Source organism: Tauraco erythrolophus, chromosome 5 (assembly GCF_009769465.1).
Source record: "Tauraco erythrolophus isolate bTauEry1 chromosome 5, bTauEry1.pri, whole genome shotgun sequence".
Taxonomy (NCBI): domain Eukaryota; kingdom Metazoa; phylum Chordata; class Aves; order Musophagiformes; family Musophagidae; genus Tauraco; species Tauraco erythrolophus.
Window position 1 is genome coordinate 57,447,136 of NC_141469.1, and position 25,151 is coordinate 57,472,286.

Below are 25,151 nucleotides of genomic sequence, written 5' to 3' on the forward strand. Positions count from 1 at the left end.
GAACATTACCTGTGCACATACTCATATTGCTAATATCACGTATAAAGAGAAGTCTGTAACAACATGATAAGAAAGTGAGTGAACATGTACACCATCACTGAAATATTCTCCCTCTCTTTTTGAAAGAAATATAAGGGATACGGAAGACAGAATAAAGCTCATCAAGCTGATGTAAGAAAACTGAAAGGAATGCAAAGCATTTATTCAGTAACACCAACAACCAACAGAAGGCATCTGCAACTACCTTAAAGAAAGCTAAGACTTCTACAAAGAGAAGAGACATCATCAACTAACACTGCATTGCATTTCCCTTCCTCAGTATGATAAATATGCATGACATCAGTTCAGATTATCCAAGCCATTAGAGTTGGTGCATGCCACGGTCTCAAGTGACTGTAGCTGAAAAACTCAGCTAAAGGGCTGGAAGAACTTTTTAGTGCAGTAAACTACTACATCACAAGTAAGACAAGACATAGAAAAGGGGTTTGAAAGGGAAATCTCCTTATTAGTATTTCTGTTTACATGAAACTGTCGTGTGCAAAGTCAGAGCAGCGCATTGCATAGCTGAAACAAGCACTGGCAGCCTAATCGGCACAATATCAAATGAGCAAGAGGCTTTTTGTAAGAAGCCAGGAGGACGCTGCATCCTGAAGTTTACTGATTGTCGGGCTGAGGGGACGCTGAAGCAGCAGATAAAGCTGATGTATTTGTTGTAAACTTTCCAGCATTCAGGCTTTATTTGTCCACGTTTGATACTCCCCTCTGTGGGTGGAGAAGCCGAGGGACTGGCTGACGTCACCCAAAGAGCAGGGATAAAGCACAGAGCCCGCAGCTGTGGGACGAGTAAAACTTCCCAAGAGGTACACAGGGTCCGCTGCCCTGCCCAGTAGGTGCTCCGCTGACAGCACCCTTCCTCCGACACCTCAGCTCCTCACCCACAGCCAAGGGAAAAGGAACAGGAACCAAGAAAAGTCCTGTTCAGAATGCCACAAAACGTTATTCTCCAAGGACCGGCACCCTGGGGATTCAGGCTCTCGGGAGGAATAGATTTTAACCAACCCTTAATCATAACCAGGGTATGTACTCTTTCCGTTTTCTTTCTATTTATTACACTTATTAGTTGTTGCAGATTTTTACCTTTTACCTTTCTGGAGCTCAGAGATGCAGACGAAGCTGTGAGTAGATTAGCAAGTAGCTGCTAGTTCCGAGGAGAGCCAGCTGAATGCTAACAGTGCTCACAACTTGTGTGTGACACGATTCTGGGACTGCTTCATTGCTCTAAGAGACTTTAACTGCATTTCTACTTATGCCTCAAAAATTGAACTGAAGTGCCTTGGCAGCAGAAAAACTCTGGCATGACTTCCCCAGGCATTCAGATGAGAACATTTAGTTGTGAGTCTACTAAAGGCCAGACCCCGCTTTTATCATTTTGATGACTGGCCTCTGTGATCGCTGGGGGAGAAGGCTGCTTGGCGGCAGCTCCTCACGTCTGGAAGTTTGTGCTCTGTAAACTCCGTGCCAACTTTACAAGATTAATCTGACTCTCATTTAAGTAACTCAAGTTCTGATCATTGCCAGCAAAGGCAACAGCACCTGCTTTTACATGTGTAAAGGTTTTCACTTTCAGGAATGTTAAATCAGTGAAGTATTAGAAAATTATCCAGTCCTCAACACGAAGGAGATAGTTCTTTGGCATTTTCTGCCATATTTAGAAACAGATGATTTACCTCACCCCGCTAACAAAGGGCAAGGAATCCAAGCCTTCATTTTTTCATAGATTTTGAGCTATTAATTGCAATTTATTTAAGAAATCAGTTATGCGATGAATGGAGCATGTGCAACACTATCAGCTGCCCTGCATCCACAGGCACAGACAGCTCAAAAGACAGGATATGTATTTTGATAGTTTGTATATTTTGAAAATTGTGTTCAATGAACGTCAGACTCGAATTAGTTCTCCTCATATTTTTGCTGCTTTTCAGAACCTCAGACACACCGAGTGTGTGTTCCATGAGCCTCCAAATCACCAATGCTCCTTGTTCTTTTTTTTTTTTAAAAAAAAAAAAGCCCTGCACTATGACTCAATATATACACTATGCCTGGTATTAAATAAACGTCAAGAGACTTGAAGGACGGATACCAATGGTGATGCCTTGCAGTAAATATGCTTCTAAACAATATTCTGTAGAAAGTTTAAGGAGCAACCTTTCACATATTATACTAGTAAAAACTAATTTCATTTAATCACTTATTCCAGATTTATATAAGCATAAAATATTTTATTTATTTTAATCAGAAGTAAACCAGAATGCTATTATTTGACTGTGTGTAACATCATAGAAAATATTCATAGGACATAGCAAAGTCTTTGGAGAAATAGGAGACAAAAACATTGAATAAAAAGGAAAAAAAATCTCTGGATGTTTCGGGGCCTTCATTACCTTTTATGGGTCTCCAAAAGAAAAAGAGTTTCCATTATCTCTAATGAAAAATATTTTAGCCGTGTCTGGTTTGTATTTTCTTTGTGTTTAGATTAAGTGCAATGAAGTTTAAAACTGCAATAACACAGGATGTTACTATAAATGTAACTTTCTAAAGAATACATTATTTTGCAATTGACTGATATCTACCAAATGCCTCACAAGACATAAGCTAGCAGTTTCTAACATGTTAGAGAAATGCTCAAAATCACATTTCAAATAGAACGATGAAATAAAATATATACAGAGAAAAATTACACATTTAAGTTTGCTTCGCTCAAGTTCAAGAATATTGATAGTAGATTTGTTTAAAATTAATATTTTTGTTGCTGCAGCATATGTTTAGAAGGGTCCCTTAATAAGTATTCACACAGAGCCCCTTAAGAAGTAGTGGATACTTTGCAAGATCCACATGCCTTGCTTTTTGGCGCCTAGGTGTTCCTTTCGTGAAAATTATCACCCAGCAGTCTGTTCACATTTGGCTTAACTGCCCTGACAAAAAAGAAAAAAATTGTTAACCATTAAAACAATAAATATAAATTATTTTAAAACACATTTTTAATAAGATAATTGAACAGGTGTTAAGTTTGGTTGGCTGCAGTCCTTGTTCAACAAGGGAAAGCTTCTACCAGGACTTGTCAGGCGAGACAAACAACATAAGAGCTGATCATCCACCTGTCTAAAGAACAGATGTCATCGCAAAAAAACATCTGTGATTTGTTCTGTTGCTTTGATTGTTTCAAGCAAATGCAAAAACCACAGATCATGATCACTGAGAGAGTGGGAAGAACAGAAGGGAACTAAAAATAGACACATTTAGATTCTATTAGGGTCAGACACAACAAATTAACTAGAAGCAATGAAAACATTTTTCAAATCCTTGGAACTTTACATAAACATCACATCAATGAAACAGATCAAAACCCTAGTCATAATGAAACAGAATAATTTCAGTTTATTCTGAAGAGAAGATAACATTTTGGGTTAAGCATTTAGGAGGAATGCAATCCTAGAAACTAAGTCACATTGAATTAAGTGCTACAGGAACAATTAAAACTTGTAGAGGTTAGAGGGAATGGTGAAATATTATCAACTCTAGATTTAAGTCCTATTTTAATATAAATCTTTACAGATCACAATGCAAGTATTTATACAAACTCAATTTTATATTTAGCCACTCTGTCTGCAGACATTCCTAACTTCCTTCAGAAAACAGAGCCTGAAATATTTAGGAAGGTGTGCCATGATGAGCTTCTGAAGTCCATTGACAGATGCAGAGAGGTTTTCTTCAAAATTTCATAGGAGACGTTGCCCCTAAGGTAGTTAAATAGTTACCTAGTTTCTGACAACGTCAGAATGCTCAACACAATAAATACAATACATCCTTGTATCTATCCAAATCCGAGATACCTAGGGTACAAGTGGTATGCCATACAGACATGTCCTGAAGAGCAAGGCAAAAATGTTCCCAAAGCATCAGTAGAATCTACCTCATGAAGCCAGGGTGAGCAAGCAACAAACACCACAGTTGTAATACGATTCTAAGTGTTCACAATACACATTTAATGTGTCACTAATAAGTTCCTTAAGAAACAGTATCACTTACATTGTTGAGGTACCCATAATATCACTATTCTATCCAAGATATGGTGTAATCCTGCAATGCACAACCTGGTGTCTCTCTCTATAAAATGTAGGCTGCAGTACTTTTGTCTGCTCCCCTTCCTCATAAGCAACACTCAAGATTTCCCCCCTCAACTACTGAGAAGAGAGAAGAGCTGGCACTTAGCCATATTCCTCCTACCCTATCCTAGCAGCAGATCTCCCAGGAAAAGCAGATGAGGGAAAGGATTATACGAGGGCAGGCAGTTCTGCACCCCAGAAGGCCTGGGCACGTAGAGCTCAGCACCCTCATTGAGGCGTTAAAGCGCAACAGACATGTCCCAGAAGCCTGGCAATAATCAATCCAGCCAAGGAATAGGAAATACGGACACCTGGCCGTTTCCCTTCTTGCTCCCACCAAATGATGGTAACCTCATTCAACCATATAGTGGTATCATAAAATGGTTTGGGTTGGAAGGGACCTTAAAGATCTAGTTCCAACTCCTCTGCCATGGGCAGAAACACTGCAGCTGGTGACAATACGCTAAGAAACTCCACGGGATTGTGCATTATTACCAGCAACACAGAGTAGGTTAGGTCCTACTAGCAGCACTGCTTCAGGGAAACATACCATGCTACACAGATATGCTACTTTATAAGGCAGGATCATTACCTCAGTATGTTGCTGCACTATGCCACAGCTACAGCAGATGATTCGTTGTGACATGTAAAAAGCATCATCTACCGAGTAACCTATATAAGGCTTATTCAAGCAAACGTGCTCTTGAGATGGAACCAAGAATGGCTGGGTTTGCCCATTTTGTGTGTTAGAGCATCAAGAGTCACACTTGAATGCTGGGAATTCTGTTGAAGTTTGTCATTCCACACACGTCCACAACACTCTAACCATCCAGATTAAAGGGAGAAGCGCGATCATATCTACTCCTGTCTCATTACAATAACATAATTGGTCTCAGTGTAGTTCATTTACACTTACAGCTGTTAAAGACTGAGAGATAGACAATTTTGGAAACTTCAGACTTAGAATTTATGTGCAGCTTCCTCAGTTCATACTCAAACAGATTATTTGGGCACCTCAACGCTTTGTTAGGCATACAATACATGATTCTGTTCTTTAGGAGGGTGACAGGGTAAAAGCCTCCAGCTGGTCACAAGTACTCGTTCAGAAAGTTTGCCTGACTTGATAATAGCACATGCATTGCAGTTTGTCACAGTGAAATCAAAAATGTTTACTTGCTGGAATGCAGAAAAAAGCCCACAAGACAAACTTCAAGCATTCAGACCCATCTAACAGAGACGGACAGCAGGAAAGAGGAGAGAATGACTCTGGCTAATTTTCCCATTGTTTCAATACTTATACAATGCAATACATATTAAAAATAATATTTCTATTTGAAGGTGACAGTACTGTCTATCATCTATTTCTAGCCAAATAGACAGTACTGTCGCCTTCAGAGTCAACTAGTCTGCCAGGTTCACCATAGCTGGGGTTCAGAACATTGTGGAGGTATATTGGGCAGTTCATTCTCTTCCTCTGCTGGAAAATACCAGAATTGAAGAACATCTTAATAGCATGTTTTCCAGTCCTCTGGAAATAACAATTACTTTTAATAATAGAGATAGCACTGGCTTTGGCTGTAGCAGAACCCCTGGTGAGAAAAATTCTCTCCAGTAGATGTTTTTTACTTCATACATGGCACAGACGGGAGAATTGCTCTTGTAAGTAAGACTATATTGACATTTTTGTCCTTCACACTGGGATTAGTTTACTTTAAAATAAGCAGCTAGTGTTATTTTAGATGAATCAAGCTGTCCCCTTTGTTCTGCTGATCCAGAAGAGCTGAATTCCAGAAGCTTATGTGCTACATCCATCAATTTCACATTGCTGTCTTGGTTATCAAAGATCACCTAAAACGGCAATACACACCTACGGGACCTAAATCCCATTCAGTGACCAAAGACCTGTGCAAATGGTAGGGTGGTATGAGAAGTCACCTGTTTGCAAATAAAAACCTAAAATTCTAGAACAAGTTTTAGTAATGTCTAGGGTCATGGTCTCTCTATAATAGTTATTTTAAAGCAGAATTATGTTGCATTTCAATTATTTTAACCATGATGTAGAAGATTATCAATGAGACCAAAATAAAACAAGCATAGAAAGATAAACTTAGGGCTATTTCTATGAACGTCGCTGACAGTGGCACATTTCCGTGAGGTACGAATTGCACTATATAGATCACCTTGAAGGATAACAGGACCACTGTTAATCAAATGCAATGGACTTAAAGCTAAGCACTTTAAGGAGTTCAGGGTCTGGATTAGACGTGAGTAAAGATAAAAATGTCATTTCAGTATCATTAGCATATTTCTGATTACTTAGCAATACAACATGAGAAGCCAGGCTAGCAGAAAACACACTAACTGCTGTACTTGTCCTTAAATGTGGTAAGATCACAAGCGGCTTTCTGTATTACCCAGTCAAGGGGACATCATGCACACGAACATTAAGCAGCAGCACAATTAACGGTTCTACTCTTCTGTTATTGCCTGGAGTCGTAAGGGCAAAACTTGACTGTTTTTTTTTAAGCAAATTACACAATAGCAGTTGAGAGAGAAGATTGAAAGACAAATTACAGTAACTACAGAAGTCAGAGCGGAAACTATTTAATGCAAAAGTGTGAAGAGAATTTCCATCTAATTTGAAGTTACGATGAATAAAGTATTTATATGGTGATCTGACAATAGAACTACAGAGGGTCTGGCAGTATTAGGAACTCACTCTTTGTAAGCAGTCATATGGTTGTTTACAGGCCCACTCCCTCCCTCCTTAACTGCACAGGAAATAGGAAAGCATGGTGAAGTTTATTTTCTCTAATAATTTTCAGGTATACATGGTACTTAAGCAGTTAAATTTTGCTTTTTCAGATTACACCTGGAAGCAAGGCTTCAGCTGCCAACCTGTGCCCTGGGGATGTTATTGTAGCTATTGATGGACTAAGCACAGAGAACATGACACATAACGATGCCCAGGAGAGAATTAAAGCAGCTGCACATCAGCTTGCTTTGAAAATAGAGAGGTATGTGTACATGTCTGCTTACTTCTGAAAGAAGATACTACTCAACCAACTGATTATACAGTACAACTATTATATAATATAACTATTTTAAATAGTTTTAAGAATCTTACAAAACCTTTAAAATCACAAGCACCCAGACCTACCTCAGCAACTCCAGATCAGGCAAGACTCGCCAGAACATGCTTTCATGGGCACAAGAACAGCTTCCTTCAGGCTTCTCACCACATTCATTAAGCTGTGAACCATACCAGCCTCTCCTGACTCCACAAGCCCTATGTTTGCTGTCAGTAAACAAACAGTTCTTCATATTTTTGCGAAACAACAAAACCCTCAGCTGGCTGCCACTTGTTCGTTTACTGCTCTGCTCTAACACTCCCTCAGCCACAGGTGTTTGCCATTGCCTCCCAATCACAGACAATCCTCCCGGTTAAGGAAAGCAACATCACGTCAGGCTTTCATAAGGAGTAACAAAGGAGGGGGTTTAAAGCCAACTTCTTTGGTCACAATGTATTAAACCAAATACAGGATTCTCAAAGCAATATTAAAACCAAAACTAAACTAAACTAAAAACACTCTTTCTTACCTGCCGGAGTCCAGAAACTTTTTGTGTTCGTTTCTCTCAATTAAAGTCAGCAAGAGAAACAACCTGCACTTTCCCATCTCCCAACTTACTCAGCCTTTAATGAGAACCACCTAGTGCACTCCTTCAGCTGCCTCCAAGAGTCAGACAACTCTGATTGACCTGAGGCCCTCAAGGAGGCACAGCACTTTAGTTACACTTGACCACGATATTTCTCTTCAAATACAGAAGCTAGGGTGTTGGTTATTTGTGGTTTTTTTTAAAAAAAAAAAAAAAAAACACAAAACAGTACTAGATTAATATTTAACATTAATATTACACTATTTTAAAATTAGCTGCCAAGTCTCACTTTGTCAATGAAAACAGAATTGTAATTGATATTTCCGTGTTTGCTATCTCTGCCTAAGTGACCGAAAGAGTCACCTGTGCAACTTCTATTTACAATTGCACGTATGCTTTGCATACCTAGATTGCAATCCTCCTATGCTGAAAAGCAGGCTTTGCATAGATATTCTAGTCATAAAAAAAGAAATCGAGGTTGTTCTTGTTTAGGATTATTACTAATATATTCACTTGTTTATGCAAAATATTCTGAGGACCCAATACTCATTCTATCAACTGTTGAAAAAACAAAACCATAAAATATTTGGTCAGCTCAGGTGAGAAAGGCACTAATTTCCCTTTCCCTTTGCATTTGGTAACTACTAATAAATTATTTCCCACTGTTCACAGTATCGGAGGTAATTTTTTAAAAAGTAAGTACACTTTTTATATTTTGTTTACATGTAGTACACTATATATCATTGCAGTATTTTTATGTCAAAACATTAAAAAAATATAAAACAAATTGGAAATTTTCAAGCTGCGTTATATTTTACAGGAATGTACACAAATCTATCAGAATTCAAGTTAATTAAAGTCTATCTTCCTTTCTTCGTAGGGCAGGAACTAAATTATGGTCCCCACAGGTTTCAGAAGATGGCAAAGCACATCCTTTCAAGATAAATTTGGAAGCTGAACCACAGGTACAAATTGTTAAAAGTTATCTAACCATTTCCATTTGCCTTTTTACACTCTAAACGATCTCCCTTGTGGTCATTAAAATTATTTGAATAGCACTTCATTCATTATCTGCCAGTTTAAGCTAATATGAGCCATGACAATTATGAGATGTATGAACATCGTTTTATCTGGCTGGATATTTTTGATTTTTCAGCTATAACTGAAACAGAACATTAACAAGTTACAACACATTCTCATTTTTCTTTAAAATGGTACATATCACCGAAGTTTTATTACAGAAAAAAAATCTCCTTTTATTCTGATAGAGTTTAAGTTGCTTTAACTCTTTTAGAGATTCTTCATGATACGAGGAAGTTCTTCATTCAGGAATAAATGTCAAGTACAAAAGCAATGCACTCATCAGATCACAAAAGTAACTTTGATGTAATAGTCAGTTAAATAGAGAGATCCATTAATGCTGGGTCTCTTTGCTTCCATACATTTTTATACTACACCACAGAACCGAAGGTCACAAATTTGTGCTAAACCCATGTACTGATCAGCAAGCAAACCATTCACTACTTCTGACCAGCAAAGTCTTGACGCTTGTGTATGACCGAAACAAATCCGATCAATTGAAATCCTCCCCTCTCTTCAAACTCACACCCGGTCCCTTCTGCACAGCTATGAGCCGAAGTCTCTGTATTGTTAATAGTTAATTAGCTAGCTACTGTCTACAACTAGAGCTTTATTCCTTTGTCATTCCTCTTTAACCTACATGAACACTTGTTGTTCTCTCAAGAGCAGGGAGGGAAGAGCGTTCTGCTGATCCTGGAAGGCGAGGATCAAAGCAAATATGTCAAAGAATTTATTCCGTGCTATCCTAGAAAATAATAAGTGCAGATTCCATTTCAATAAATCCTATGCAGTAAATACCTCCAGCAATTCTGTTTTCACGGAGACACTCCCAAACATGAATATGGCATTCCAGTGTTCCAGTTCTCTCTCTTTCAATCTAAAAACTTGCATTAAGTGATACAACAAACTTCATCAGAAATAGCATAGCCTCTTCAGCAGTAGGAGATAGTATAGTGAAGAAACGAAACTATTTTAAATGCGCATTTTTGTGGAATAGCTGGGATACACATAAAGTAAATAGCAATGGAACAAATTCACTAAAAAAGCTATAGAGAAAACCATGTAGGCATGTATGACAGGGAAGGAACCCCTTTGCATAAAAGCTGCATTCCTAAAAAGGATAGTTACTTAAAAATAAATCACAAGATTTCACTAAGTGCCCTTTGGCAGACTATTGAAAAGCAGTCTCCATTGGGTAATCAGAAAAACTGTTTCTCCTAGATTAAACAGCCAGCCTCTTCATTTTAATATATCTCTCTTTTCCCAGGAAAATCAGGAGTACTGAGTAGATTTAATAAATAGTAGGCCCCAGAGAAGTAACAATGCTATAAACAAATACACTAAACTATTCTAGGGATGACTTACATTTTAGATCAAACTCTTCCATCCAAGAACATCCATCACTCTGATCTCCCTGAAGAAAAAATACAGCCTTTTTTTTCTACAATTACTGAAATTTTAAATAAAAATTTACTGCATATTTAGTCACAAGACACAAGACCTAGCAGTGTGTACACCAGTAGTGAAAACTTTACAACACCAAAGTTTCTTTAACCTCAGATGACACAAACAGTTAATGTTTGCTATTGACAGTTATTGACAGTTATTGCACAACTATAATCTGTGCTATTTAGGTCATATTAGAGTTTGCTGAAGTCCAACAATAAATAAAGGCATTGAAGACCAGAAAAATGGAGAAAAATTCAAAAGCAGTATAATATTACTTCACATGTAAAACCCTTTTATTCAAAAGTATTGTACACACTGGTGTGCAGAAATGGAAAATCACTGAGTTCTATAAAAAGCATTTCCTCCACTTACATAATAATCAAAATTACTCAAAAGGTCATAGATGTTACAAACATAGTCAGATTTTTTTTACTCAGACACATTTTAAAGTTCACTGGGAAAGTTTCACAAAGGGAAGTCGATAATTTAAAATACAATATAAGCCAACTAAATCACAATAATAGATGAAAACTTACACAATCTTCTTAGTAAGTATCTCATTTCTATTTGCAAGCTAATAAAAGATAATTACAAATGAAAATAAAACATATATTAAATTGTTCAGCAATTTGGTCAAATATTTGGCCAAAGAATGCTTACGTTACCTTCAATGAATGAAAATTATTCCACAAATGCTTGGAGATGGTTATGTGAAAGCTGTTAAACAACTAAATACTTTGCCTACTTGCAGCTATGGAACAAGGAACTTTTACACCATAGCAAATTTTTACATTTGGCTTAGTATCCCCAAAGAGTCATTTGGAGATTGATATAGGCAATTGTCACAGCACAATGAAAGCTCTCACTATATTTTCCTCTGAGATGGAAACTGAGGCAACAATTCTAGTAAATGACAGCAGTAAGTGGCTCACTGAGAGCCACTCTTGAAAGCTACACATTCCCACATAAAAAACAGCCACCTAATTGCATTAGTCTGGAGTAGCCTACAGATGGATAAACGATAGGAAATAACTGACTACTTGAAGTATTATTAATACAATCACACCGTATTCTGTATAAAAGCAATTTAGGACACAATGTTCTCAAAGAATATAATTAGGAAGACAAAATAAAACCATCTAAATGGCAAACTGTATCTTATGAAATTATTTTTTAAATCCTTTCTGCTGCATCATCAAGATAAAACAATACTACTGCCTCTACATTTTTTCTCAGTTACAATCCCTTTAACCTCATCTAAAATGAATTTGTTTCCATTACCACAATTTCTTGAATTGTTTTTATTCGGGCTTTTTTTTTTTGCTTCTAACTTTGGCTTCAAACATTTTGTTCAGTGTGACTACGCTTTTGGCCATGAAAGACATTTACATTCCTGGGAGATATAAATATACTATACACGTAGATAAATACGAAAACTGAAAAAACCCACCCACCCACTACTGTAAAAAGTAAGTTTATAGTCTATTAGCACTTGTAATCAAGTTTTGAAATAATATATTTGTGCTAGTCTAGTTTTGAGGACCTACCCCCTCTTCCATAACAGCATTCAGAGATAAAGGTTTTAGACATACCATACCTCCAAAATGTAAATGTCTGTGTACTGTCATAGGAATTATTCCCAGGGAGTGCCGTAATATGGTCCATGTTGGATGCATTTCTACAGAGTTTGGGGGCTACATTCCGTCTATTTCCAATAATATCAATGCAAAATGTAGTTAGCCCTGCAAAAAGGACATCAGTCAGCTGAAAAAAATTACAAAATAAATACTGTAATTCTTGAATATTCCTGATCAGGAATTTCAACAGCCTCTGTTCTCATTTAGCTTTTGAACTAAAGGAGGACTTTTCACAGATTCAATGAGATCCAATAAACACAAGAGCTGGACTATTTTTGCTGCTATATGTTCTGTCACTGACATTTCATACGAATAGATGAGTTGAAAAGAAAACAGAATTTAAGTCTAACTAACTGCAAATATTTGTTTCACAACTGTTACATTGTAAACATGCTATTATGGTGCCACGTCTTCTGTGCTGTTCATTTGTCAACAAGAAATAAAAGAAAGGGGATGAAATTACAATGTTCATGGTTGTTTTTGTTCGTTTTGTATCATACATAGACTTAAATCAATTTTAAATACTTGGACATTAATATCTTTCATTACATAGACATGATCTTAAACACTAGTCGATTATTTCCATTTACTAATACATTTTGTTAATTGCAACCCAGTTCTATCAGATAGAAACAAGGAATTGCAAGTAAAATCTTTGTGCTCATTTATCTGATTGCTGCTTTCAGTAGCCTCTTACAGTGCAATGCTGCTAAACATTTTCATTTAATAAAACTGCTTTTTACTGTTTGCATTTTCTGGTTGCACATTCTATATATCCATGACTTCTCTTTAGGACTTTTCCTAAATATATTTCTGAAACTGTTGTTTTAAATCAAATCAAAGGGCCAATTCACATTCAGGTTTTCATAATTTTTATAAACTGTTCACCAAAACTTTGAACAGGGGCTTGATATTGTCTGAGAAAGAAAATACTGCTCTGAGCAAGGAATAAAAATCTACAAATGTCAAAAATGTGTCTGTGCTTATCTAACCAGCTCTTATTATCTTCATTTATTCTGTGGATTTTAGTATTCAAATATCCATTTTGGTTTTAAGTAATAGGTTGTATTTGTTCTGACTGGAAATTTTTCTAGCATTCCTAAAGGCTAAGGTAATCTAAAAACGGCATTTCTGCATTAAAAAAACCCACTTTGTTTAGAGTTTTGTTTAACAGAACAAGGAAATTAGTTTATAGATCTTGCAAGACATAAGTGAAAGACCACAAGTGCATTTAAATAACTTTCTAGCTGAAGATGTTGGGTATGTTACCATTAAAAATATGTGATAGCAATTACCAGACAGCGTAAATGGTACACGGTGATTCAGCCAAAAGGTCTGGTATCTGAGATACAAGCTTCAACAATTTGAAATAAATCTCATTCGGTAGTATCAGAACTTAGAGCCTATAAGTCGTACCACAAAGCGGGATGGCAACATAAATACAGAAATCATCTATAGTATTGTAGACGTATTCCTAGTACATCAATCACACTCAAAGCCAAAGTTAAATCAGAGAACTGGCAAAGATTTCTGTGAAAATTGAAGTATTAATGACCTGTGGTATCTTAACATTGCAAATTCCAGTCTCTAAAGAGACAAATTCAGATTGTACAAACAAGAGCTTCATATTCCGTATGGATGGAAGTTCAAGTGCTCTTGCAGCACTGTCTCCAAAGAGTGCTGCAAGGCACCAGGATAAGATGATGGACTACAGCAGCAAGTGTTCTTCACCCACTAGTGCAAAAGGGAAAAAATAAAACCCTCAGCAGATGGCAACACTATTTTTTCCAAAGTCTGTATTTCTGTGGATTAGGGAAAGACCTGAGCTGGCAGGGACTCAAAAGAGACTGTACTAAATATGCACAATACCACTAAGTGAATTTTCACACAGCCAACAATCTTTATCGTTCCTGGCCAATCACTACAGAAGAACATTGTAAGTTGTCTGAAAGGTCATTGGAGATTTTTATTCCCATATTTTATCTCTGTAAATTCCACAACTGGAAATTATCTGGGCAAACAATAAACAAAATGGTATCCCAGAAATAAAAAATCTTAGGCAGAATTCTTTCCAATTGACTCATTTCTGGGTTTTACTTATTAATGATGGTTTCAGATTATTATACAGCACACAGGTATTCTTCAAAGTATGGAATAAGTTCAGAAGAATGTCCTCAATCTGATGTACATCCAAGACTACTTCAGTTAAAAGTCTTAAAAATTATGTGTTTTCTAGGCAAGACGTTTACAATAAAATCTTCATACTTTTGCAAGTCCCTCCATCAGTATGTGACAAAAATGCAGAAGCCAGAGATTAGCACTAAAGCAAAGCAATTAAGCTATCTATACATGAAATGTTTCTAAAAGAAGAATGTAAACAGTGCAAAATCTAGAGAACAATACAACAGGTTACAATAACATCCATCCCTCCCATTTCTTCTTAAAGTTGCACAGTGTTTTCAAACATGGAATGCCTTCTGTTTGCACTGAGGCAGGAAAACAGTAGTCTCTGAATGTGTATGGCTTAAGTAGCACATAGAAAATTCATGGGAAAATATAGTATGCTTGCACCAGTCAAAAAATAACAAAGTCGCAAAAGTAAAAAATGCAGAGATTAACAATGCTGATGTTGTCAGTTTTACTCATTACTAGCTTTGGTGTGCATTGTAGCTTTGTGTATTTTGTCTGCCTATCATGTACAGGAATTCAAGCCTATTGGTACAGCTCACAACAGAAGGGCCCAGCCTTTTGTTGCAGCAGCAAATATTGATGACAAAAGACAGGTAGTGAGCTCCTCCTATAATTCTCCAATTGGGCTGTATTCATCTGGCAATATTCAAGATGCGCTCCACGGACAACTGAGAGGTCTCATTCCTAATTCATCGCAAAAGTGAGTACTGGTATTTACTTATAACTCATGGTCGTTTGTGGTATATCACCATCTGTTCTGTTTTCAATTAAAAAGTCCAGCTCTTGCTGTTTGTTATTTTTTTATGGTAATCAAGAGTTTATTGATTATCAAAAAAAAAAATTGGTGATAAAGGAAGAAATTTTTTCAAACACTGAAAACTACCCATTTATCCCTGTAGTAGTGACACTGCCAATAGCTAAAATTTGCCCTCTATGTTGGGCTGCAACACTACCAACCATCCTTCTCTCTTGTAACTGCACTTTACTCTGAATGTTTCTGAACATTAAAGCCTTTCTATTTTGAGCACCAGGAATGTACAAACTAAACAGGATTACTTCATGGTTACAATTTTAAAACTTTGTTAGCTACTTTTTAACTAGAAATAAGCATTTGGAGGCCAAAATAAGTTATTTTAACCCTCTTTTCTTTACAGGATATGAACTACTTTGAACACAAGCATAATATTCGGCCCAAACCTTTCATAGTCTCAGGCCGAAGCAGGTTATAAACTCTGAGTGCTGTGCTGGATTTGGATGCATGGTGTTATTTTTTAATGGATACTCACCATTCACATTAATAAAGCATACTGATGCATTTGAAATGTACTTATAGTAGTATATAGCCTAACACTGAAATTAAAAAAAAAAAACAAACCAAACCTGAAATGGTTGACTTGCAGAGATCAGGCTTGAAATTCAAATTTCTATTTCCAAAAGAAAGCAGGTCCATGCTCCCATCTCAGTTTACTGAGAGGAGTCTGAAGCAACTGTATTCATGAACCAGATTCAGTCTGCAGTGTAGCACCAGACATTTTATACTTCTAAATTTACGGCACTCTGAAATTCTTCTTTCCAAATGCAAATACATGTGATTTGTTAAATTGCTAAATAAAGGATAGCTAGTTATGTAAGTTATCATCTAGGCCATTCAGAGATTTTAAGTTTGCTTTTCAGCAGACCTCTATTCAGAAGGCAACCTAATGCAGAGCTAAAACAGGAGAACTATCTGATGCCACAGACATGTAAAGTTCTAAAATGCAGAAAAGCTTACATATTTACATCCATCATTTTAGTGAAATATTCCTCTATCGTAACTGAGGATGAAATGCCTTGCTTACTATTATTTACATTAATAAACACAGAGGGGAAAATACAATGCAAACTCTGTGGCCAAAAATGCAAGGAAGCTCAAAAGCACCTGAGTGATGCAATATATTGTGATGCTGCCCTTTATCCTTTCTAGCAGCAGCGGTTTTAACCTGTGGACTTAGTCTTCTGCATTTCATTCTAAAAGTTTAAAATGCTTGCATTTCAGTTATATTAATTCAAGTCTGACAAACTAGACCAGAAAAACGGGATGATAATTGATTCCTGTGTACAAAGGACAATCTCATCTGGATTATCAGTTTTCTGAGATGTGTTAAATTTTTCAACCACCTGTGGGATAAAGAGGAGACTGTAGAACACAGGTAGAGTCCCATCCTTCTGGGAACAAGAACTATCAAAGCAGAACACCGCCACAGTGGAGTCAAGGTGCCCGTCTCTCCCTGCAGTCTGATGCTGATGCAGAATAAATGACAAAAGAACCCTTAGCCAACACGCATGGCCTTTAACCACGGGCAGCACTTACACATTGCACGTACACTGACTCTTGGAGCACCGGGTACCATTTGTGGGTACCTAATCAGACTTATGGAGATTCAAATGAGTGTAACAAGAGCCTAATCTCCTAATTCGCAGACCTCAATTACACAATATATTCCTTGAAAATATTGAATAGCCATTTTCCAGCATGTCAGATGGGGGAAAAAAGCTGCAAAGATTAACCTGACAGTGATGCAACAAGTTCCAGAACTTTAGTTGGGCAAGGTCAGACAGGTGTTCTAGCACTAGAGAAGTCCGTGTTTCCAAGCTGCAGAAACTCTGACACAGGGTGGTACGTCTACAAAACCTTGGTTGTCACACTGCCTGTCTGCTACTTTTTCATCGTTTGGGCCAATATATATCCACTACTAAACACAGCAAAAGCCAAACCGCCACCTTGACTGTAAATATTCCTTTAGGAGGGACAGCTGAGGCTAAATAGGACTTTGACTGAAAGAAGAGCTGATTCTGGACTGTGGATCTGAGCTAACAGATTAGACACTAGCCACAATTTTGGACCTTACTCTGGCAAAAACTAAATGGAAATTATATTTAATATATCATTATATTTCATTTATACTTTACTTATAATTTATTCTGGTTTAACATTACTTTGGCTGCCCATAGAAAGAGTTGTGCTTTTCCTAGTCTTTTCCTGCTACTTTCCATTTACTAACACTATCAGCACTGACAAAACTGATTCTACTGCAGGACCTAAAGGTGATCTTGATTCTTCTAAAAGAAAAGACTGTAAATATGTAAGTTGCCCCCGTGTGAAGTTTTTGGCTGGCTGACGCTAGATGATGATGCAGAACTGTACTTTTGCTTTAAGGCTTGCCTACCATTTCTGGAATTAGCTTTCTTTTGATATGTCTTTGATAGTAGAGTATATATTTTCCTTTACGTTTTTGAAAAAGTGGTCCTACACAAATTCCCCTCTAAATCAAAAGGAGAATTTTGGGTGGTCTCCACCCAAGACTAGCTACTGGGCAGAGTACTGTACTATCAAACTGGGAACAGGTTTACATGGAAGCATTAGGCTTGGAATGAACTAACCGCAACCCTGATTTGCAGGTTGGAGGAAAGAGGTCAAAAATTTATCATCTCATAGCTCTGAATATCACATAAACGGTAACCAATGACTGTGGAAAGCCTGGATTATGTGCTGTTACACAGCAACAGCAAAGAAATATCCCATAACAAAGAAATCCTCTGAGGTGCCATGGAGAAAAGACTGAAATGTTCAAAATAGTGACACTGAAAAAGTCTTAATGTTCACATTATTTTACTAATTTTTTTTTCAGAGGTGCCAAACTGCTGCACAGTAACTTTACTTCAGTAACACCAAGCAACATAATTATTTCTAAAAACCTGTACATCTTTTTTATTATATATAGATTATATGTAAAATCTACTTCAAAAGCAGTAAAAGTAAGCCTCTGAGTACATGTCCCTTGTTCTTGTGAAGGACCACTATACATTCTACTGTATACACTGTAATTTAGAAATGCAAAAGTATGCCTGGCTGTTTTAGTATCTTTTCTTCTTTGAAATGTTCAACAAATATTAAAAAATGAAATATATCATTAAACTAATTTTAAAATATTAATAAATATCCTACTGGAGAATTTAAGGACATCTAGGAAATGTCACGTTCATTATTTTACACTACTTTATAGTAGTCTTATCAACTGTGGGCTGAGATGTTTGTGAGGTACAGGACCGGAATATTGTGTCTAGGATTCCTGTCCTGCAGGTGTTTATTCCGTCACTGACACGGACAACTCACATAAGCTTTGTATGCGACCCTTTTGTAGACATTAAGAACTCATCACCTAGAACAAAGAATTTTAGAGAAGCTTAATCAATCTTCAACAAAATCTAGCATTAAAAATGTAAAGTAATACTATGTTCTGAATTATTCAATCCATCAAAAAATTTTTACTATCTTTAAAGAAAATGCATGCCAGAATTTTAAGGACCACTTTATAACTTGCATTGGTAATTTTTACAGGAAAAAACTTTTCAATGAATACACATACTTTTGCTTTTCTCTACTTTCTTTACTTTTGCTTTTCTGTATCTGTTCTATTTACGCTTTTCAGCTCTGTTAACATCACTGTACTCCTGTCCTTTTGTCTTTATTCTCTATAATCTGATATGCACCGCACACTCTTCCGTAATCTGGCTATTAACACAGTGGATGCAGCACTCCTTCAGGGATTGACTGCAGCAGTGGACGCAGTACCCCCTCTTCAATCAGCACGGTTAGCTCTATCTGCCCTACCGAGCTGAAAGCAGTGTCTAAGATGGCCCCTAACATTCCCTTGGAAATGGAGCTTCCCGGTGTCAAGATTGTACACGCTCAGTTTAACACACCTATGCAGTTGTACTCAGATGACAATATCATGGAAACACTGCAAGGCCAAGTTTCTACAGCTCTGGGGGAAACACCCATAATGAGGTAACTAGAGCAGTATCTTTAATATTTATGAATATACAAATTCCGAATATACAAAAATTCATGAGCTTTAATGACATCACACTGTTTCTATGATAATGGGTAAAAGGGTTAGAAAGAAGCAATTTAAAGCCACTCAGTATTTTCATTAAAATATTAGTAATTTATGATTTTTAACCCAAAGCATTAAAGGAGTCTTTCAGAATTTACAAATAAATATTTCATAGAAAATAATCTTATATTCGTGGCTAATAAATAAAAACTGATGATACTACCTGGACTATTAGCTGACTGATCACTCCAAATCAAGATTCTGAGTACCTCCAAAATTCAAAACTGTTTATTATTGTTATCATAATTCTTTATTTAATAACCATTTGATAACTTACTAATAATTAATAAAACAATATTATTAACCAAATTTATTTCAACTGTTGAACTTCAAATTACGAAGCTTAGGAAATCTTGTAGATGTTTATAGTGTTCTAGATATTTAACTCCCATTCAGGACAACTCATTCAGTACAACTAGCTCTTATCCAAAAAGAGCCAGAATTGACTTTGTAGGCCTACTAATCCACCTCTGACTTATGAATTTCATCCATTGCAATGACTAAAAGTCAGGTAGGAACCTTATGTATCTCGACAACAATGACGATGGAACAATTAAAAGTTTTAAAGCACTATTCATTTTTTTCGAGCGACAATTCATCGTTCACGTTGCTTTATCTTTACATTTGCATAATAGTAACTTATTGTTCTGTTTTACAACAGTACTTAAGTTAATAATTCATAATATGTATGGTGTAAACTAAAGGTAATTACTAATATTTTAAATAATCAATAATCATGGGCACCAATAAGCCTTCTTCAGCACCTTGCAGAATTGGGCTGTTACTAACCATAAAAATCACATTTATATGGAAGTATTTAAGTTCATCCTACCTAATGAAAAGAAAACTATAGTTCATGAAGTCTTTGCAGAGTGAAATTACTCTATTGCATGAATATTTATCCTCAATCACAACAATTAGAGACAATGAAAGAAAAATCTGCTTTTTCTTTATTCTCAAATCATGGATTAAGCCCCAAGTAATCAGATTTCACAAATGCCTGTGGCAGTTTGAGAAATGACTCTCTACACAGGTTTGAAATGTCTCTTTTGTTGTGGGATTGGTTTTCACTATGTATGCATTTAGAAATGTTGTCTCACAACTTTGTGCCTCGTTTTTTGCATTCTGTATGTTATTGTATTAGCACTTGTTTGATGTTTAGACGTATTTCAGTAAAGAGGAGAGAATCAAGGATTGGTGAGAAGTATAAAAACTAAGCTCCTTCTATTCATTAAAATCTTGTGACGAGAAAGCCATAGTTTGTTCACCAGCTTAAGGACGGCCCAGAGAAATCTGTCAATTTATGAAGACGCAAACAGTTAACATAAGCAACAGGGGTCACTGTCCAACTGCCACTGCTCTTATTGTGCCATTTGGCAGCTTAGATGCTACCTTGGGAAACAAACCAAACCATATAAAGCAAAACCCAGTCCAAATTCTCATGGAATTGGTTGCTTATTTCCAGTGGAAACTTACCTAAAGTTTAACAGACACCAGGAGGCCAGTTGTAACAGGAAATTTAAACCCGACATTTATGTATATATCAGTGAGATAACGGACTTCCTTGAAGTAAATTTGGACCTTTCTAATTAGTCCCAGTAGCAGTTTGAAATTTATAGATGCCACACATTCAGCCTAATTCCTGACAGTGCACATAGTCATCTGCTCTTTCTCAGAACTACATAGGATGTTAGTTATCATGATCAATTCAAAACATTCAGCACAGTTTAAAATACCATGAAATAATCTTGGTAAAATCTTCAGCTTATATGTCACTGGAAATTCAACCATCAACTGTTGTTTTGGACAATAATTTACTTTATATTTTTATCATAAAATTTGCATTACAAAAAATAAGCCATGTTCCATCCTAATTAAATTAAGAAACAGAATTTCCATTCATCAGTGTTCACCTTACAATGCTTCCTACTCTGCAGTACCTACTTCACTCTCTTTTGTCATCTCCATGAGTTAAATAAGTAACAATTTTCTTAGCCAAATAATCACTATATTCACCAGTGATTTAGCCAACTTAGAAAAGGAAGAACACCTTCACGTCATGATACTCTCCCAAAAGATTTGTTTGCTTAGGTTTTGGCTGACCTTATGTAAAGATATGAGCTTGATTTTTAACCAATATCCATGAAGCCAGCTGCTGTGAAAATGGAACATGTGGACACCGTACCAAAGAGCTCCTGGTAATACAGCAGCTGATTACAGGAATGCAAGTGCGTTGAGGTTAAACACAAGTATCGGCCTATTTCCAAATGCCATTAGAGCCAGAACAGTAATTATGGAAACACTTTCATGAGTTTGTAGATTTATTTTTGTAACAATTGCACAGGACTTTTTTTTCAGCAGTTTTTAGATCAAGAGGAGGCTATACAAAGCAATGCTAAGTGGAAGAAAGAGTCTTTCAGTAGTTGTAGACACATATGGTCTTTATGTTTGTTTCCTGAATCATATTGTGTGCCTGGTAGAGCTACTGCTTTAAAGTTACGTTTGTTAAATCGCTTTATCTGCTCTTTCTCCCTGTGATACAGTGACCCCTCTCCCAACTCAGTGCCTCAGTCTGACGTGTACAGGATGCTGCATGGCAACCAGGAGGAGCCCAGTCAACCGCGCCAGTCTGGCTCCTTTAAGGTGCTCCAGAATTTAGTCTCCGAGGAAGGTGGTTAATAATGACATATTTTATCTGTTCAAAGCATATTTAAATGTTTGTGGGAAGGGGGAATCTGAAAAGAAAATATGAGAGCTCAGAGCTATAAGAATTTCTGAAAGCCCAAATCTTAGCACACCAGCCTCCTCACGTTTTTTCCCCTTGCCTTTATAGCTAAAGATCTCCTGTGTGAATAAAATGGGGGTGTTAATCACATTTTTCAGAATATCTTCTCCCATATTAAGATCTTAATGTACCAAGTTGACTTAAACAAGTTTTAACACGAGAGAACTTTTGGGACAAGCTGCATATACTCATGACACCAAGAAAGAAAACGCTCTCTTCCACATTCAGGAAAAGAGAAATTTAAACCAACTCCTAAAATAAGTTTTATCCATCTTCTCTTTATTTAAATAAAAATAATAAATAAAAAATAATAAATAAAAAATAATAAATAAAAATATAATTATTTTAACAAATACAATATATTATAATATAATATAATATAAATATATATTTTAATAAATATAAATATAATAATAAATATAATAATATAATATAAAAATAATATAAAAATAAAAAAAGAGGACAATAAAATTTTCAGTCATATTTCCTTCAAATAAAGAAGTTTTGAAAATAACATCCCTTAAGGCTCCAAGTTTGTTATGTTTACAGTAAGCGTAAAGAATAAAATGCAACTAAAATTAACCTATAAGGTAAATATTTAAAATTTTAATTTTTGTATCTCGATAATCACCAGAGAAGGGATAAATACATCTAATTTTCTGTATATATCATTGTGGGATTTTGCTTGGCATTTTCTTGAATTTTGCTATGATTTTGTTACTAATCTTTCTGAATTTGTTGTATGGTTAGTTATATAAATGAGAAACCTTCTAACAATAGCTATTGACTCTGTTATGTTGCTGTGTTAAAGCCAAATCCTTCTCCCGTTCCTGCTATAGCCAAAACCTACTCTCAGAAAATTAGATTATGTGTATGAGACAGAGAGCACCATATAAATAATCACTTTTGTATTTTCTTTTTTGGCTACAGTTACACAATATTTTTCCTGCTTCCAGTGAGGTAGAATCTGGCCCACTAAACTTCTATAGAGAAACTTCACTGTTTGTTGATATAAGTGAAAGCGTGTAAATACATCCAGAAGTGTATTTACAGGAAAATTATTTAGCTGCACCAGATGTTTTTACACTAGCCTGTACATGACAGAATTGTTTTGATTCTCAGATGGACGCCCTGTGGGTACAAGAAGTGTGAAAGCACCTGTAACAAAGATACCTACTGCCATGCCTGGTGCCCAGAAAGTGCCACTGTGTGACAAGTGTGGGAATGGGATTCTGTAAGTTGTTTCTTTTCAGTTTTAGAAATCTCTAGTTCAAGTACATGTCCTCAAACACTACCACAGACTACAGGAATGCTTTCCAAGTGATGGTCTTGGTCTCTGTCTGCACTAGTAGCAAAATGGTTCTTGAGAACGGAGATATAAAAATATATTGTTCTAAATCCCAAATTATTAACCTGTACCTTAGACACTTTCGATACTGATTATTTCAGTTTTGACAATATATCATCAAGGCTTTAATTAAGATTTCTCAGGACCTTTTGCAAGTCAATGATTAACAAACACATACTGAAACCAGCAGTTACTTGTGCTGCATTGTCTCAGGGTGTGAATTCTCAAAAGTTTCTTGGTAGTGTAAAGCATCCTTCTCCCAACCCGGTGGGAGTATCCAGAAAGCTCTGTGGGCCTACTTTAAAACTACCAGATATCTATCTGAATGACATCACTAACTTCAGCAAAGAACACAGATAATGATGAGCTCAGGGAACACAGTCACTGAGGAAAATAAATGTGGGTTTTAAACTCATTTTGTCACCATTTTGAAAGGTTAGTCTGTACTTTCTGTGTTGTAACCAAACTAATATGTTTCTTCAAACTCTATAGTTTTTCATTGAGCTATTGAACTATGTGATCAGTTCTACAGCATTTTATGTCACTTACTCAAACCCAGCTTCCAACCTTAAATTATGTAGCAGTTGGCAAAACCACCAGACGAACAACCTAAAAGCCTTAAGATAAATACCTAGAACTTACTTTGTATCATACTGTAGTTTCTTCTCACTTTAAATTCATATGAATTAATTGTTTTCTTCTTTTCATTGTTTCCATATAGAGGAACAGTGGTGAAGGCACGTGATAAATACCGGCACCCAGAATGTTTTGTGTGCTCTGACTGCAATCTCAACCTGAAACAAAAAGGCTACTTCTTTGTGGAAGGCCAACTCTACTGTGAAGCTCATGCACGAGCTCGCATGAGGCCTCCAGAGGGATACGAAACAGTTACCGTCTACCCAAAATGCTAGTCTTCCGTTAACACACAAATACATGCATGCACACAAAAAGCCATTAACAGCTTAGAACTGCAGTACAAGAGCCAGGACTTCTTGCCTGACTCCGAAGTAGCAGCTTTTAAACCTTTTCTTGAGGGATTCTGAGGGAGGTGGAAGTCCCTATTAGCCAGCAGTAGCATATTATACCAGTAAAATTCTGCTAAAATATTATCTTTGAAGTTACCAATATAACACAATGAAGTATAAACTAAAACATCTGTACTGGAATAAAAAAAAAAAAAAAACAAAACACCAGAGGTATTACATGATTGCTACAGCATATACATAAGCACTGTAATCAAGACATTACTTTTAACATAAATTAAGTATTTATGCAAACACCTAAGCCAAAGTGTTGCAGGCTGGTCCCTAAAAAATGTAGAAACTTGACAGATCATTAGAAAAGAAGCTATTTTGTATGGATAGTACAAAACAAGCAGTTGTTCATAGCTGCTTCCACCACCTAGTATTCAACTATCATTAACGTATGCCAAAAATAGATTTTGCTTACTTTGCTTTGGATTTGAGGTTATATTGACTTAATTTTCTGATGCAGCAACCATGAAAAGGAATAAATATCAAGTCATACAGTAAAATGGGTAGTATAATAAAGACTGTTTAATAAGAAGCAAAACAGAAGTTCTACTTTTTTTTAATGATTTGCAATGAAATCAGCTTTCATATCACTTAACAGAAAATTGTTCTGAGGCATGCACACACATACACTGTTTTTTGGAAAAAAACCCAACACACTCTAATTGGAACTCACTGCAAATTGAGAATGAAAGTAAATTTAGAAACCTTTCTGCAGAAAATGGTACTGGTTTTCTGCATCTCCATCTTTCAATCTCCATAATAGAAACAATGGGGAAATATCATCATAATATCTTTATTGATGATAAATTAAAACTTGGACAACTTTAAAAATAAATGTTAATTAAAATATGCAAAGGAAAGATTTTTATAA

General features: G+C 36.2%; 1 protein-coding gene across 2 annotated transcripts; it reads left to right on the forward strand.

Annotated features, from left to right (window-relative positions):
* The first annotated feature begins 983 nt into the window (after nucleotides 1–983).
* PDLIM3 (PDZ and LIM domain 3) lies at nucleotides 984–24,157 on the forward strand. 2 transcript variants are annotated; one of them, XM_086611783.1, is made up of 8 exons: nucleotides 984–1,076; nucleotides 7,029–7,180; nucleotides 8,701–8,785; nucleotides 14,689–14,876; nucleotides 18,741–19,004; nucleotides 21,657–21,784; nucleotides 23,021–23,132; nucleotides 23,968–24,157. In XM_086611783.1, the coding sequence occupies exons 1-8, from the start codon at nucleotides 984–986 to the stop codon at nucleotides 24,155–24,157; spliced, it is 1,212 nt and encodes a 403-aa protein (XP_086467909.1). The 2 variants fall into 2 exon arrangements, with proteins under 2 accessions (XP_086467909.1, XP_086467910.1); XM_086611784.1 differs by lacking the exon at nucleotides 14,689–14,876 and adding an exon at nucleotides 15,331–15,398.
* The last annotated feature ends 994 nt before the right edge of the window (nucleotides 24,158–25,151 follow it).

Bases quoted from the DNA above. Each gene is read 5' to 3' on its own strand.
- PDLIM3 (XM_086611783.1), top strand. From the start codon at position 984: ATGCCACAAAACGTTATTCTCCAAGGACCGGCACCCTGGGGATTCAGG. The intron at 1,077-7,028 runs GTATGTACTCTT...TTGCTTTTTCAG, and splicing joins AACCCTTAATCATAACCAGG to ATTACACCTGGAAGCAAGGC. The intron at 7,181-8,700 runs GTATGTGTACAT...CTTTCTTCGTAG, and splicing joins CTTGCTTTGAAAATAGAGAG to GGCAGGAACTAAATTATGGT.